This window comes from Gavia stellata, chromosome 6 (genome assembly GCF_030936135.1).
Source record: "Gavia stellata isolate bGavSte3 chromosome 6, bGavSte3.hap2, whole genome shotgun sequence".
In the NCBI taxonomy this organism is placed as follows: Eukaryota; Metazoa; Chordata; class Aves; order Gaviiformes; family Gaviidae; genus Gavia; species Gavia stellata.
The window spans coordinates 38,006,971-38,024,701 of NC_082599.1; the positions used below are offsets into that span (position 1 = coordinate 38,006,971).

At 37.7% G+C, this 17,731-nt stretch overlaps 2 protein-coding genes across 3 annotated transcripts in view; one reads left to right on the forward strand and one right to left on the reverse strand.

The window, feature by feature from the left end:
• TAX1BP1 (Tax1 binding protein 1) overlaps nucleotides 1-13,368 on the forward strand; it is a 64,162-nt gene extending 50,794 nt beyond the window's left edge. For both annotated transcript variants that reach the window (XM_059818391.1, XM_059818392.1), the window contains 4 exons: nucleotides 1,582-1,756; nucleotides 2,102-2,250; nucleotides 11,344-11,429; nucleotides 12,087-13,368. In XM_059818391.1, the coding sequence (XP_059674374.1) occupies nucleotides 1,582-1,756; nucleotides 2,102-2,250; nucleotides 11,344-11,429; nucleotides 12,087-12,288 (612 nt within the window). In that variant the 3' untranslated portion in view covers nucleotides 12,289-13,368. The remainder of the gene's footprint in view (nucleotides 1-1,581; nucleotides 1,757-2,101; nucleotides 2,251-11,343; nucleotides 11,430-12,086) is intronic.
• A 946-nt stretch (nucleotides 13,369-14,314) lies between these two features.
• Nucleotides 14,315-17,731, reverse strand: part of JAZF1 (JAZF zinc finger 1) — a 200,311-nt gene continuing 196,894 nt past the window's right edge. Inside the window, exon 5 of the mRNA XM_059818871.1 lies at nucleotides 14,315-16,629. Coding sequence (XP_059674854.1) covers nucleotides 16,453-16,629 — 177 coding nt within the window. The 3' untranslated portion in view covers nucleotides 14,315-16,452. The remainder of the gene's footprint in view (nucleotides 16,630-17,731) is intronic.

The window sequence follows — 17,731 nt, forward strand, 5'->3', positions numbered from 1 at the left end:
TTAATATAAATAGAAAATACCAGCCTTAAGGAAGAGTTTTCCTTCCTAGAAACAGTTGTCTGAGTGTTAATCACAAATATAGGATTAATCAATCAGTCTAGTGGTTAGTGCTGAGTTTACATATATATATTCAGGGGCCTTTGCATGATTGCTAGTGGTGTGACCACCATATCTAGGTTATAGTCCAGAATGATAGAGCAAATTGTCTTCAGTCTGACCCATTTTAAAATGTTTGTTATCTCAGTGTTTACCTAAATCCTGTTGAAGTAAAGTATCTGTAATGTGGTCTCCTCCAGCTGTCCATCAAGTTAAAGATCTTGCCCAGCATTTCAGTAGAATTGTCACACTTGCTGTAGCCCATTCTGGCCTTGACGGGAGAAACCTTTTCTCACTTGTTTTCATTCAGAAAGTGTTGTAGGGTACAAAGCATTTACCTAGCCCATTGTTTTAACTGTCAGCCTCCACTGCATTTATTAGGAGTTACTTGTTATGCTTTCAGGATCCTTTCCAGATCTTTCCTGACCTACCATTCTCTGTCTTCTTCCTTCCCTATTGAAATACCATTAATTGATCTGTGAGACCATGCTTCATCATTTTTCTGTTACATTTTCAAATGTGCCATACTTGTGTGCTTTTTTCCATGCCATTTTGTTATGTTTTGGAGAGGGATTTTTCACTGAGTAACTATTTTCTTCAGGGTGCAAACTAGCCTTTTCCCTCCCTTTCTTTCACTAAGAAGCTGACAACTTCATGTTATTGATGTAGAAACCACTGTTTTAACATGTTGACCTGTCTCATTACTTTATTGTTCTCTTTTCCCCCCTCTCCCTTTGATTTACATTTAGATTGTAATTTTTTTATAGAGTACAGTCTGTCTTCTTTGAACGTAAGAAAAAATAGGTACCAACTGGATTGTTAAGTCTGCTTTACAGTGCAGCTTGAAAGTGTTACTCATCTTCAGTCATTGCAAGCCACAAACTGCTTCTCAACATTGTAGATAATACTGTATATTAATTGAAAAAACCAAACACAATTCACAAAAATTTCAGCTGTGTTACCAGTGACTAGGACAAGGGAGTTTTTGGCTATACTTGTTATAATGGTAATAGAAATATTTTGACATAATAATAACAACTAAAAAAACCCCTCATAATTACAAATGGAACACGGTCAGCAAGCAGAATCACAAACAAGGACAAAATTGTTCCAGCTGGTTTAACGTATTTCGTCACATATTTAAAAATCGATTTTTTTTTTTTTTTTTTTTTTTGTAAAGGAACTGAGAACAAGGAAAAGTAATGGAGCTTTGTAGGTATAGTTCTGGGTGAATATGTTTGATAGGATCTCTGCATTTGAACAAAGTAATTCTCTTCCAGTTTTAAACACATCTACATCTAACACGTCTACAAATGATGTACAGAGCTTAACATGCACACATGATTTTGGCACTAGAGCAAGATGAAAAGACAGTGGGAAGGTTAGCAGATGTGGTTTTGAAAACGAATCTAAATATTTCATAAAAATTTCAAACTTTGCTAGGACTCCATAAGCTAATTACATTTTAAACTTTGCATTATTTAGGAACTTGGCAGGACACCAGGAAATCAAGCTGGAAAGATGATGGAAGGACAGATTTCACAACAGACAGTACATTTTCGCAACCCATATTCAGAGGAAAATGGACCAATTCCTGCAGTGCCAAGCAGACTGCCAGTACTGCAATATGGAAACCCTTATGCAATTCAGGAAAGAAGAGGTAAGTAAATTCTGTCTCCCCACCCCCAATATGATTTCTCTCTCACTGTTTCAAAAGCAATGGCTCATTTAATGCAGGTTAAGTATCAACAATCTTTATACTGGTGTACAGAGTCTTTATTGATTGATTGAGAATTTAATAAAGTGCATTTATTTTACTAATGAGAATCAATAAGGTAAACAAAGTTTTAAAGAAACACCTTTTGAAAAAAGTGATTTCTATTGTTTTGTATTATCTAAACCAAAAATGTGTTTTAAGTCTTGATTTTTTTGAATGTAAGTTAGCATATCTGTAATCTCAAAATACAAACTCTACTGAACAAAGATGCTCTAATTAACTTTTCAGATGGAGCCGATGGTGCTTTTAATCCTGATGAGATCCAAAGACCACCTGTTAGAACTTCCTTTTGGGAGCTAGAAGATGATGTAGTGTGTAGTCAGCCTTCACGCAATCTTAGTCGACCTGACGGTTTAGAAGATCCTGAGGATAGCAATGCAAGTTACCTTTTTTATTTGTTTTTTTTCCTTGATATGTTTACTAATGAGTAATTAAGAGTTGCACATAGGTTTTCAGTATCTGATAAGCCTGATTTATTGTTATGTAAATCTGGAATTTATTTTTTTCTTTTCCCTGAACAATGTTTTAGGTGAATTTTGCTTGCTTGGAAGGAGACACCTCTGCACATGAATTGATGATCATATACTTGTTCTCCCAGTTTCCTGAGTTACTGACAGCTTGTTTTGATATTAGGACAGTAGCTTTTTTCATATTTTTTAAATACTAAGTAGAAAAATCCAAGTAATCTCAACTCTTCTGATTTTTCTCTCCTATGTGGTAGAATGAGGGCTCAAAATGTAACCACGTCTTACTCATTTTATAATTTGTATGTAGGAACTAAATTGTAACAGGACAAATAAAAATTTAAAGGAATCTGATACCAGTATTTCCAGTTAAATGCTGAATGAAAATTTGTATCGTATTAGATACTTCATTCTAATGTATTAATCTTTTCTTCTGTCTTCTGCAAATCTGCAAAATTTACTTTTTGAATTTTTTTTTTTGCTGTTAGACGTGTATTTGGAAGAGCTAGTTGACTTATCTAAAGCTGATTAAACTGAAAGTGACAGATTCTCACTGATTTCTTTTTTAGGGCTTTGTATGTTTTAAGTGGAAACTGGTTAGCTCTTCTTTTTAATACAGTTAACTTGCACATGCTGGTATTAAAAAATGGTTTTAGTAAATTGGATTCTGTAATAAACTGAACTGTATGTCTTCATTTGAACACGAACAGACTTATTACTCATTCTAAGTACTCTTGCACCCTCAAGAATATTAAACAAGAAATACCTTTCTGCAAGGTATTGTGCTCTTTGCAAGTACAGTGGTATCATGACCTGTTTCTCATTTAGTCTAGTTTGCCACATTTAATTGCTATTAACCTTTGCAGAAACTGATCAGTGTTCAGACAGGCATGATTTTAGCCCTGGTGCTCAGCACCTATAATGGAGAAAAATGTATTTCTCCCTCCTACCTTTTGCCCCCAATGTCCATTACTGTGAATAATTAGAGAAACTGTCAGAACTTTTGCAGCCTGTTCAAGATCTAGAATGTGAGCTTAATGCTGTTTCCCACCTTTACTTTGCATTTTGCATATTTAATCTGATCATTCTTGACATAGATACTACATATGACAAGCTCTTCTCTTCTTTAGTCATCTGCTTCAGTTTAATTAGCAGGGTGTTCTTTCTGATCTATGTGCTTTGCCCTCTTGCAAACCCAGGAAAAACAGTGCTAGAGCCTTGTGCTCATTTGCTGACACAGCTTGGATATTTGTAATGATATGGAATATAACAGGATTAAATAAAGTTCAACTTGAGAAATGATGCCTTTAAATCAAATAGTTTATATCTTTATTTTTTTTACTTTCAAATGAGAATCAGTTGCTTTTGCTCCTCCCAAAAATATTCTGTAGGTGTAGTGTACAAATTTACATGGAAATGAGTAGTTGCAAGAATCTTTCTAGAGACACTTGGTAATATGCCAAAGATAAACCAGTTTTAATGCAGTATTTAAAGAAACACCAGGGAAAACTTCCATATATGTAGGTAATTCATTATAAAGGAGAGCCTGTCATTTGTACAGAAGAAACAGCAAATCTAAAATGATAAATATGAAGAGATTACCATTTGTTGTACAATTTGTTGTACCATTTGTTGAACAATCTGGGTGACAGAGAAGACTTGCATGCTTCTCTCAGATGTTTTCTGGACAGGGAATTAGGTAGAATGGCTTAAAACCTAAAAACTACATCTCTGCAACTGACATTACCTTGACCTTCTTTCATTGTAAATGTTGAGTTACTCTATTTCCAACTGCAACGTGTCTTCCGTAGCACCGGGGAAAGGATCTAGAATTTGTCTTTGTGCATTTGTCCATTTGCGCATTTCCAATCTGCGTGTTGATAGTCCTTGAGATTTAAAGCCTTTGCCTTCATTGGACCATTCCAGCACTTAAACAACTCATATAGTGTTATTTGCGCTGTGAATTGACGTAAGTGGAGTACCCATTTTCTGTTGGTCTGTATTCTGGTGTTTGCTCAAAACAGAATTCTCTTCCAGTTTGCTCAGACTTTTATTTTGCCTTCTTGCCTCCAATTTTTATTTCTTTCTGGATATTGTTTTTGCTTTCTTCTGTTAACTTCAGCCACGTTTGACATGTGGTAGAGGTGTTAGATGCTGACTTCCTACAAGTTTTTTGACAATTGCCTGGGAGAAGAGAGAGACCTTAATAAATTGTTGTTATAATAGGCAGCCAACAGCTGGCTAATCAGCCTGAATATGGCTGCAAACTGTTCACTAATCCAACTAAACAGGAAGAGAGCATGAGATGATGTGGGGGGAGGAGGGTTAGAGGGAATGCAAGACAACTCCGGAGAAAGTCAGGACTCCTTAGTTCTATTTTCTTGTGGTAAAACTTGATTCTTTTACTTGAACAGAAATTGTCCTCTTTAGTGAAATATCTCGGACCTGTCTGAATTGATGCAAACGTGTACAGCAATCCCATGTATCTCCTTATTTTTGAAAAGTATTCATGTTTTTATTTCTTTTGTTTTTTAATGCCAACTTTTTCTTCATCAGTCTTGTAACAGACTTGTTTGAGGTGCTGAGTTTACTTTTGCCTAAAGGAATCTTGTGTTCCTGGGTAATGATCCATTATGCTTTTTTGTCTTGCACTGAAAAAGATCTAACTCACGGTACCTTGTCTGCAGTGTATGAAAAAGATGATGTTTCTATTCTCTGTCATTAGAATTCTAAATTGCTTACTGTTATGGATCAACCATAGTTTTCTACATCAACAGGAAGGTTCTTCTCCATTTCCCTTCCCAATGAAGGAAAACTGTCAGCCTGTTGAGCTAATGTGGCTGCCACCATGTGTACTTTTTAGCAATACACCTCTTAAAAAATGTCAGTGAGACAGCCTTGGTTGATCTTTCTACCTATCCCAAGGAGGAAGTATGAGCCTTTCAATTATATTAATAGATTAGAGGTATGGCACAAGATAGTAACTAGCCTTTTGTTTGGCGATGGGGAAGAAGGGTGCCAGCTTGGTCTCTGTTCACTCACTGCTTCTTTCTCATTCCACTGTCAGAAGTTTTGTACACTCCTTAAGGCCATATTTGGCCTAGTGAGGCAGGATTTTTGCATAGCCTTAAAGTCCTGGATGGGTGCTAGGGTGTGTACCATTCGCATTCATAAAAGGAAAGACATCGCGAGCACCCTAAGCTCACTTTAAGAGGATTATTTTCATGCTAAAGTTGTGCATCAGTTATTTTCCTGGGGATGCTTCTGTATCTGCAACTAATGATTTGATCTTCAATTCTGTGGAGTACAGCTGCTCTCTTGTATCCCCCTACAAAGTTGTTTTGCCTTTCCTACTGGTAAGTTACAAAATTCTCAAACTCATGATTGAGATGATCCTTCTGCTGAGGCACTTGCTCCTAATGTGACTTGAACTTAGTTTCCACATTCCTAAGGAGAATGCTGTTTGCTTTTACCCCAGTGTAGTAGGCTTTCGTTTCTGGTTCTCAGTGAAGATGTGTTTGTTACTGGCCATTATCTTGAGTAGCATTATAAGATCACGTGGTGGTCCTGCTATACTGAAACTTATGCTGCCTTTACTGTCTTCTATTACTCTGAGTTGTAGACCAAGTAAGGACACATCTGCAAATGCATCAGCATTTTTCTTTAATGTTGCTATTGTGTTATGATTTCGTTTCTCCCAAAGCTTTGTTCCTTGGGAATAGGCACTTCCGTGTATTTGGCTGTCATGAAAAAAACATCAGTTTTGTATGAGGCAAAGACTTTCCAGAATTCTTCATAGCTTTGGCTTTTGGAATGCTTAGGCCAATTAAACCATGATTATTGAGAGGGGTAAGCTGGCCTGTGTTGGTTATGCCAGATGAGCACACACACAGTGGTGATTTTGGGTGGAATAGTTGACTTGCCACAAGTTCCTGACATCATCTACTCAGCAGTAACTTTCCATTTGATCATGCTTCTGTAATTGACCAAAATGTAATCATTTGGAGCAAATAATTTCTAAAAGTAGGTATGTATGGGAAAGATCCATAAACAAAGCATACATATATTTTTAATACTTAAGTGTGAGTTTTAGAAATGTAGTCCTGATTACAGTTGGCAGTAAGCCCACAATAACTATCCTGAGATTCTTAAACAATGTTGTTAGTCACAGTAAATTTGTGTGGGGTGGGCGGGTGTAACTTTTGGCAACTGCCAACTAGGTCAGGATATTTTTTTGAGATGAATCCAAAATGGCTTTTCTTCTAGCAAAAAAACCCCCAAACCACTACACTTTATTAGCATGATCTTACCCTGGCAGCCAATTACTATCTTTTGTATAAGATACATGTAAAAGGAGCAGTTGGTATCCAGGTACCTCTTGGGAGACCAGGCTGCTTGCAGAGAGGTAGGCATACCTAAAATAGGAGCTTGTTTGTTTCAGTCACACAGCAGAGCTGAATCACAGAAAGAAAATGTATGTACTCTTCTTTCCAGTTTACCCGCACTATATGTTAATGGTGTTGCTGTTCATTTATTGTTCAGAGATTAAGATGGGTATCACTTTGCTGTTGCATGTTAAAATCATCTGTAGAAATCAGAGACAGGGTTGTTCAAATCTATGGCTTTTGTACAGTGTCACACAGCTTTGTTTCTAATTTCTATTTGGCAGTCTTCGAACTAATGACATGAGCTTTTAATTGTAATTGTGAAAGCAGTACTTATTACTTGAGGCAAAATTGGTTTTGGTAAAACTAGGTGAGCTGTACTTGTTTCTGACTCTTTCTGGCTTTCCCTTCTTCCTCTTTCAGTGGCAACTTTTTACCATGCTTTACTGTAATACTATATTTATCTTTGATTCACATAATCTGTGGAACTCATTGTGGCAATTCTAAAGAGTCAGAGTTACAGTCCAGTGGTAATAGTTAAGTCATGTTGTTAAAGGCATCCTTCGTAATTCATTAACCTAGACATAAAAATTTCTGAATTCAGAAGGCCTGGCGTTTGTTATGCTATGTAACCACAGTGCCAGCCTGTGGGTACGTGCTATCAGACTCTTTCCATAAGGACCTGAGGCCACTTACCAACTGTGTTACATCACTGCAGGGCACTGTGCAGGGGTATTGGACTAAGTACGTGGAGCCATGTCCCTGGTCATCAGTCTGGACTGCAAGAACGCTGGCGTGGGGTCTACAGGAAGGGCAGATTAAACTGTCCCTTTCTCAATACACACAGTATGGGCTTCTCTCCAAATAACTTGGATGACTTGACCATAGGGTCTTGAGAGTAATCTGATGCCTATGCTTAAAATACAGCATAGGCCAAGTCACTGAGGGCTGGCCTCCTGGCAATTATTGTCAAACTCTTTCTGTAAAGCAGCTTCAACTAGCCTTCGCATTTTGGCTTTTGAGTCTTCAGGGGACAGTTTGTTTAACCATGGGAGAGTGACCAGTTTTTAAATGTCGGGTTGAAAAGCATATGTAACATAATTTATAAGAATAAAGAATGTATCATTGGTTATGCTAGCTGGAAGAAACTGGGCACTAAGTGATTGTGAACCAAGATGAGTAAGATCTGTCCTCCCTTCATACAGTTCTCCATTTTACAGGGTACACTTCAGGAGTTTTGTCCATCTGAAATGACAGAAATAGACAGCTCTTGGAGTCCGATATAATGGGACATTTTCTGTGTTTTCCAGAAGTTCCAAATTACCCCAGGGCAGCGCGTGAGAATTTTTAGTTACTGGTGATTGTATACTGTTCAGTGTAACTTGCAATTACAATAGCTGTGGAATACTCTTAGACTAAGATAAACTTCTCATTGTTACTGTTTGACCATTCTTTAATTATACAGTAATTTCTGTAATATGTACTTTGAGGTATGTTCAGTATAGATTTGCATTTTTCTTGTTTGGGATAAGCATAACAAAAGGGTAAGAATTGATCTTTCTTTATATGCTTGGCTTAGCTATATCCTTAGGACATACCAAATGTAATGTTACTTTGATATCAGAAGAGCCTTTTTTTAAACTATTAGTAACTTGCAGTTGCCTTCTGTTGAAGCTAGTGCCTGCAATGCAGGATAGTGCATGTGTGCCCATGTAGAGGAAAGCAACATACTATTCTTCAAATAATTTTTTCAAAAAGGGATGAAGAGGAACGTTGTATTTGTACATGGTAGGATATCACACTTGCCAGAAGCTGAAAGGAATGATGAAGGATATAAACAGTTTTATCTTACCAAGTGACTAGAAGTAACCCAAATGTTTAAAACAAAAAAAAAGGGGAGGGGGGAATATTGAAAAAATAACTAGAGTAAATAATGTGAAAAACCCACCCAAAACGAACTAGACCCCCCCCCCCCAACCTATTAACCTACTAAAGCTTTATATAAGGTGCACAGGCAGTGCTGATTTTCTAAAGTAAACTTTTTAAATGGCAAACTTTTGTATAAATCAGTTTGCATTTTGTTGATTGTAATTAAAATCTTTAGTTTCCCCTGGACTGTGGTAGTAGAGCAGAAATACGCATGTGGGGAAGCTGATGCTAAAGCAGTCTACTTCTGCTGACACAGCTAATATAAATGGATGGAGGGCATTGGTAAGATCAGTTCTAATTGAATAATGTGTTACATGAACATACTTCTTTTGCCACTCAGTACATCTTAATCTTTGTGTAATGCGTGCAAAAAGACAGAGAGGTTTCCTTTTCTGATAGGGAAACTAAAATTTCTGTGGTATTTGAACATTTGAATGGAAGATGGATTACTTCAGGAATGATGAGATCCGTGGTCTGTTACAGTTGGGCATTCAGGTTAGCAGTTTCTTTCAGGTCTGTGTAAAGACCCTTTCTAAAAGTTGGGCTTTTTTGAATGGGCAAAGACACCCACCTGTATCATGTCAGCAACATAATTTTGGTTAATGGCCTTATATACCAAGTTAGTATTTAGCATTGGTAAATCCTGACTCCTTATTCAACTAAAATTAATAACCCTTAATATGATGAATAACCTATGCGTTTGTCATTGGGTCTGCTAATCTGTCCTAAAACTTAAGGAATTGGAGGCTGAAGAGCCCTTTCATCGGAGAAGTACCTTGGCCACCTTGTCATTTGTAACCAAGTATTAAGTGCTGTGACAAAAATGCTCTGTGTTCAAGAAGTAACTGAATGACAAACATTAAAGAGTTATAAAAAAGTATTTTCTAAAGGATTTAAATGTTAATTAGGCCTGTGTTTGTAGTGGAACTATTTTTTTGAAGGAAGATGCCCATTTGTTTTTCTCAGATAAGCCCTGGTCTGCTTACAGTCTGGTATTCAGCAAATTTGTGGTGGTTTTGGCGCTATATAAGCTGTAGCATTGTAGCATAAGACTACTTTAAATAGTTTTTCTTCTTTAATAATACCTTTTCCATGACAAAAGGAACAAATAATATTTTAAAACCCATATGCCCTTTTTACTGTAGGTGCAAAGCAAGCAAATTAGACAGGAAAATGTCTGTTGCTAGCATCTGTCACAGCAAGCCCCACTAGCTGCTTAATGGAAATGTTAAATGGTTGAAACTAAACAGCTGTTGTCAGGAGAAGAATAATATTGAGGGAATCTTCCGGTCCTGCCCTGTTTCCATTAACTCTTCATAAGGACAAAGTATGCTAGCCTAAAAATGGAATATGTTTGAATATACTTATTAGTTACCTCTATAAAACATATAGCATGTATGCCGCTATATATGGTCCCTTGCACATCCATTTTTGAAGACCTGCTAAGTAATTCATAATTCTTGGCGTGTAAGGCGTCTTTGAGAGGAAAAGGAAAATGAACTAGGAGTTGGACTTTCAAAAATTTTGCTGAATTTACCTGTATTTCCATCTTGAAATGAGTAGGTTTTGTGCTGCATCATCTAATAGTGGAATAGAATGCTTTATACTGCATAAAGAATGGGTTTACAAACACAGTTTTGATTTCCTTCCTGCTTTCTTATTTTCCTTTCCTGCCATTTTCTCCCCCAATTGTGTTTGCTTACATCGCTGTGCTTATTCAAATCTTAATTTGTAATAATGTCATCACAGAATAAAAAAAAACAACCCCAAAACCTGCCAGACGTAAGAGCCCTGACCCCTTGCTTGTCAGAAGGGAGCTTTCAGAGTCCAGTCACTGTAGGTATTCCTCATTTCTCTGCTTGAGAATTTCCCATTGCAGGCAGATTTTTCTCCTTCTGTGAGAAGTGAGGAGCAGCGCATTCCCCAGAGGCTGACCTGCCTTCCTGACCTGATAGAAGCTCTGAGGCAAGCCTGCTTGTCCATCAGCAGAGCGGTCCTCATCAGTGCCTGCTGCAGCTATTTATGTGCTGTTAGTGCCTGTGACGGGAGAGCACAACTGACAGAGCTGACGAGAGGAAGCAGCCAAACGGGGCAATTTAGCTGATGTGCCTGACGGCAGCATGAAATGTGTGACATGCTTGGCTGCTGAGAGCAGCACAGGCAGATCACTCAAAACTGACCGTTGGGAGGCAAGCATGTGAATCAAAACCAACGTCTTTTTTTCCCCTTGCTGAAATTTAAATTGACACATTTTTGAAGTCTGACGTGACATTCTGTTGTCTAGAATTTATTTTTGCAGTTTGGCTCCCGATAAAATGCTATTATGGTTTGTAGTGCGATGCCCTGCATTTGGTGTAACACAGGTTTTTCTGTTCCGACTTAGCCCTCAGGCATTAACACAGTGAGGTGACCTGCATTTCCGCAGTTACTGTGTTAGTAGAAGCATTCTAGCAGTACTGGCACAGGCGTCTGCTCTAGGTATGTGGTCAAAAGGCAGTCTGTGTTTAGCTTTTCATGTTCATTAACCATGTCTCCCTTTTGTACAGTAAAGTAAAACTTATGCTGCAGAGATTATAAAATGAAAGGTAAATTTCATCCATGTTTATGCTTGGTAACAAAGATTTATTTGGAGGGGAAAGCAAAAAGCTGTTTCTAGTGGGTATTATTTAAAGTATTTCCTTTTTTTTCATAGGATGATGACAACACTGTACCTTCTGCTCCTGATCCTCCAAGTCTTCTTTTGCATGAACGTGGAACAGGTTTCTGCTTTGATTCCAGGTAAATGTTACCTTTTATTGGTCTTTAATGGCATGGGTGGGTTTCTATGTAACTAGACTTTTTTACTCAAGGGTGGTGGTGGAGATGAAAACCTATTAAGCATTTTCAATGACTGGTTTACAATTAACTGTCATAGAGAATATGCTGTTAGACTGGGTAGACTATTTGTGTTATACCTTATTTTGATGGAATGTGGACAATTTCTTCAGTAAATGAATGAGTAACTTCTGTTTTTTCCACTTTCTTTCCAACCTAATTGTGAACCTAAGTTTAGAGCTTTTATAAAGTGTTATGTTTGCTAAGAGCAAGCATTTATGAGCAGAGAGAGTGGTTTCCCATGAAACCGCTTGGCCATTAAGACATTCAATAGATTTGCATTCAGTGGTAGCTGGAATTATGTCAAAATTATGTTGCTTTTAAAATGCCAGGTTATTTTGGAATTGCTGTGTAAAACTACTTCAACTGGATGGAGCACTTTCAGCAAAGATGTTTAAATTAACTGTATGATACTTGCTTAGATACCAAGTCTGCTGAAATTTAAGTTTGTAGTAAAGCTCTTAAGGTCAGTGGCAACAGGATCCTACTTTTATGTTTTCTTTTGCAGTAACAGATTAAATAACTGTTTCCTTTTTAATTTCTCTCTACCTCCTCTTGAAGCTTTGATGTGCACAAGAAATGCCCTCTTTGCGATGTGATGTTTCCACCCAACTATGACCAGAGCAAGTTTGAGGAACACGTTGAGAGTCACTGGAAGGTGTGCCCCATGTGCAGTGAGCAGTTCCCGCCTGACTACGATCAGCAAGGGTTTGAGAGGCATGTTCAGACACACTTTGATCAGAACGTATTAAATTTTGATTAAATACTTTCTTGTGCAGTGTAGCTTAAAAACCCACAACTTTGAGTAGTCCACCTACGGAACAGAAACAGTGTAGCTTCTCTGTAACAGTGCAAATTTCTGATTAAAAGCTAATGTACTCTAGTGGGAGCCGTGATAAATTGTGGCTGTAAGCTGCTCTTGGGTTATCTTCTCTCTCTACCTAACATTATACTAAAAAGAAACCCTGCAGAACCCCACCTTGTGTATGTAGCTATTTATTCCCCTACTTGATGGAATTTGTAAGGACACAGGAGGGACTTAGCTTCAGAAAAAATGAGACCAGCTTCATGATGTTCTTCAGCTACATAAAAATGCCACCAAAACACCTAGGGTTTCTCTTGACCATGATACCTGAGGCATGATTAAAAATGTAATAAACAACGTTTCTCCTAGTAAATTTGTGTAGTTTTTCTTTGAGTAACAGTTAAATCAGAAAGTTACATTACCTACCCTATGAAGATATAGTTTTCTAGTACATTTCTGAAATGTAGATGCATGTACTGTGAGATTACATGCTTGCAACAGAAGGAATGGCAAATACTTCAGTTCTACGCCTTAAGGGATAATGTTGAATTAAGTACGTTATACCTTAAGGCAGTATTTTTGAGTTGAAAGAAACTTGTGCTTAAATGCCTACAAGTAATTGTTTAAAAAAATCATTGCCATTATGTTGCAGTTGCATTCAGTAGAAAATAGTTATATTTTCACAACAGTGAATTGTGTTCCTTTTGGCTTAGGGCTTTTAAAACCTTCTGCATTTTAACTTTATGTATTTCTTTCCAGTAAGTAAAAACATGTGTGTATATCTCAACATTTTATATTTACTTTAATTCTATTAAGTAAATTTGCTTTCCACTTGTTGTACAGTAGTCTTGTTACATTAAAAGCAAAATTATTCATGGAGTCAGTGGTCCTTTTTTCCTGCTGCTTCTTTTGAAATAAAACAGAGTTTAGGCTTTACATAGTTGCAGTAAATGATGTTTTGGCTCTGTATGACAAAGAAACTGTTGCTCACATGTATTTATGTTCTGTGAGAGAAAGAGACTTGGGGATTAAGGTTTTGAGTAGCTTATGTTGTCTGCAGTTCTCTTGTGCACATCTGCAATATTCTATTCAATGCAGGATTTATTAAAAACTGCATGACATAACATCGCAGTGTCTTGGGTTGCAGCTACTACATCAGTCCTTGGGCTCCATTTTAAGTCTCAGATTATTTTTTCTTTAACTGTGAACTTCATGGCAAGAGATTGTCTGAGGAGAGGCATGGAAGTACTGAAAGAATATTTTGTCCATTTTTTTTTTACCATAACTCAACAGCATATGAAAACAGAACAGGCTATAAACCCAAAATATTATTGGTTATTGTATTAGACTTAGGAAGTCTCAGAGGTTGGTATCTTGCACAGGCAGGACAACCTCAAAACCTCATTGTGCCAAAGCAGGAACTTCTCTTAGATGTGTGTATATACAGGGAATTACTGAACTAGTTTCCCTGTTAAATAGGCACCCTGAGAATGGCTGCCCAAAACAACCTACCCAGGGAGCTTGCAGGTACATGACAGAAGCCAAATACCTCTAACCAAAACCTCATGGAATTAAAATGTTAATGATTTCTCCTTTCATAGTGATAGCCACTTCACTTCTGAAAACCTTCAGAAGAAAGGTAACCCATATCCTACCATTAGAAGGGGGGGTTCTTCTGTAGCATCAACACAAACCGTATCTGGTAACTCGAGTCCTGTTGCAATGCTGGAAGGAAACAGTCTGTGAAATCTGCAGTCCTTTTGACTGATTAAATTAAAACACTCCCTTTTTATTTTCTCTGTGCTGTAGTGGTCTGTGTAATTTTGTGCATTAATGGTGTAGTGCTGAAGTTGCTTCAGGTGTTTATTGAATACAGAGTTTGATACCAAAGTAAAATACACAAATAAAAGAGTAGATACAGCCAAGAACTTAACTCCTTAGGTTAGTAATGAGTAAAGAGCAGTCTTTTTAGGTCAGAGGCAGTTTATTTTAAGTGTGATTTGATTTACATTTATAAGCAGCTTTCTTGACAGGAATTCTTTAAGTTGCCTTCAGTTCTAAAACAAACCTCTGTTGCTTTCAAACTTAAAGTACTTTGTCCCCAACAAAACATATGAAAATATAATTTAAAGCACACTTTTCACAGACACAGTACAATACATTCACTATACACAGTATAACAAAATAGTCCCATCTTTACCTGTTTAATAATACTGTCACAATGAATAGGTAAATAGAAACTGGAATCTCATTTTTATAGTTGAAAGGAATTTACATGCAACAATGACGTTTTACAACTGTTTAGCTGTTGAATGAACTTACCCAGGCTGTAGTTCTTGCACTAGGAGCAGAGCCAAAACGTATTTGTGGGCCAGATCTGTTTCCAAAACTGCAGAAGGTGGGAAGTGGCCACCTGGGCCCTTGGTGCACCAGTAACTCTCGTGTCTGGATCATCCTTTAAGCCCGGCTGGCAGCACTGTGCAATGCGCCTGTCACCTCTCTAGCATTTGAAAAAGTGATGATTTATTTCAATTCGGATGCTCTAAATGCTTGTTCATTGGGATGATTCCTAAGTGTTTTAAGGAGACGTGTACTCTGCTGGAAAACAGGTAATTGTCATCCTTACAAAGTTTTCCTTTAAAGCTTTGGAAAAAAATAGAGGGAAAGCTCATTCCTCCTTTATTTGAGCCTTTCTTTGCACTTAAAAGAACAGGAACTAAGCAAAGGCGATTGCTGTCTTTAACACAGCGAGCGCCTCCTTAACCCTCACCATGTAAGAAGCGTTTCTGGGCAGGGGTGCCCACCTCCATGCCTGGCCGGCTAAGCTCCGAGAATAGCACTTGTGAGAGAAGAATGCTCAAGGCAGGACGGTAAGGAACAAATGCTCCGGTATGGTCCAGACACGAAGCACTCTCATGTTGGCTTTTTTGACCACCTGCTCCACGAAGCACTTCATCTTCAATAAGGCTCATATGTCATATTTCAGCAAAATTAATTGTAATGCTAAACAGACACTTCCACATGGAATGCAGTGACCTACACTGAGAAGCAAAAAAATGCACAAAGAAAATCTCAAAATACAATGAACATGAGGGAGAGGCATTAGAAACTCCCTTAGCACAAATAACAGACCTCCTTAAACCATGCGTAGAACTTTTAATTTTTATTTGCAACCACAAGCACATGCTTGTACAGTAGTTGCAAGAATTGGCAACACATAAAACATTAAATCTGTTGGCAATAGAGAACTACAAAGTGCTTTAAAACTTCATCTGAGATGAAGATAATTGTTTCTCACACACACATAAATTTGCACTTAAGTATTTCCAAGTGTCTTTCTAACAGATAGTTCAGGGGCAAATATTTAGTTGGACTGGGATATTGGTCCTCAAAAGTTTGATGGGCATGAACATAATACAACATCTTGTACAAAAAAAAAAAGTAATTTCTAACACTAAAGTGATTGTTTACTAGTTCAAATGGCAAGTGTTTCAGCATTTCAAGAGGGGGAAAAAAAAAGATTTGCAGGATAATATAAAATACAGCAAGCACACCTTTTTATGTATGTTATTTAAGTATGAAAATATTTTTAGCATATTATGTTAAACATTCTTTCTTATTTATATTTCCATTACCTAAAAGACTTGCTACTCCACTGATAACTCCTTACGTAAGGCATGTTAACTATAGTTTGACGATGGTGGTATTGTTTTGGTCTTGCACACACATTGACAGATGCATTGAAAGTCTTCACCATGTTACAATCGTGAAAGGATGTCAGTGCCAAGCTCTCCTCCTCTCACTCCTGTTCAACACTTCAGTACAACTAAATACGCAGCGCCCCCCCCTAATTTTCTTCTGTTTTGGAGAAAAATGTTGTGAAGAACCTATAGCTTTTATAGCACCTTATCTCAAAGTAATGAAAATGGGTATGATGGTTACATGTGCAAATGTACAAAATCATTAACTCTACAAAGATACATCATTCCAAAATTACAGAAAATTTTAAAGCATGCATTAAATTTTTTAAAGGGTTGCTGAATGCTTCCCCTGAAAAAGGTGGCTGTTCTCAAAATCAGCAACTGCTGGTGAGGATTTCTTGGCACATTTGTGACCAGCATGTTATTGCTGCATCTTCCTGATAATCTCAGCAGACACGGGGGGATGGAAGTTGATTGTGTGGTGCCGCAGGCCCTGAGCTGTCTTGTAACTCTTCCCACAGCGACATTTGAATGGTTTGCGTACGCGGATTTGCGTTCTGTGGCCGTTCTTGGCGTGGTACTTTATACCATTCACATTCTGTGAGAGAGAAAGGAAAATGTTAGTGGCCAAGTGGTCTGGTAATGGCTTGGCTTCCTGTTAAAAAACCAAAAATTGATTAAGGTTACGGGAAACATCACACAAATTGCTAGGAACTCCGCTAGGTGTTATGTATGTGTTGGGCTTTCAAGTTACAAGGTGGGACAAGAATAATCTGTGGGGTTCTAATGCATGAAACTTGCCCACCTGGGCAGTCCTGATTTTTATCTCCCAACGTATGGCACTTCCCAAATAATACCATTTAATGGGCTCACACAGAGATGTTCTTTGCTTCCTGACCTTTGTTTTCATATAGCATTGACAAATTTGTTCAGAGGTTCATTTACAAGCAAACAAAGAATTGGTTTGAAGACTTGAGTCACACTTCTTCAAAAAGCTGAAGCTCCCCCCATGGTGTGCTTGTTCCGTTCTGTGCCATTGTTTCTAGATATGTCTTTAGGCACCAGCAAATTCTGATAGTTTACACATTGTGTCCAAAGAATTAACTGCAGGGAACACTTAACTTTTTTTAAGGGTTACACAGGGCACGCACTTAGAAAATAATCTTGAGAAGCTGTCTTCAGAACAGCTATTGTTTGGGAATATTCTACCACTAAAACTGGAGAACTGTCTCCACTGTAGTTTCGAGAGAAAGAACGAAAACCAGCACCACAACACACTTACCCTTATACTGGCACAGTCAGGAAACAGGCAACACTTTTGCTAGATTAATCAGGAATGTTACTAAACGTAAATCAAAATCGTACCCCTGTCCTCCTTTTCACATCTTTCTGGCAAAAGTGGAAGAAGTTGTTGTGGTCTCACTATTATGTGAGACTGCTTTATGTAGGATTCGTCTTCCTGGAATCTCTCTTACCTGCTTCCACTAGAGCTTGGATTTTTGGATAAATAAGGAAAGGCAAACTGTCTTTCATTAGAGCTTCTCCTAGGAAGAAGAAGGATGCCAAGACAATTTGTGACAAGATACGTCTCTGAGGCTCTACTGTGTTCTTTTCAAAGTTTCCAGATACGTATCTTGGGAAGCCAAAATCAATTAACAGCATGGATATTAATTAACCCACTAAATTAAAAGTTTCAGGGA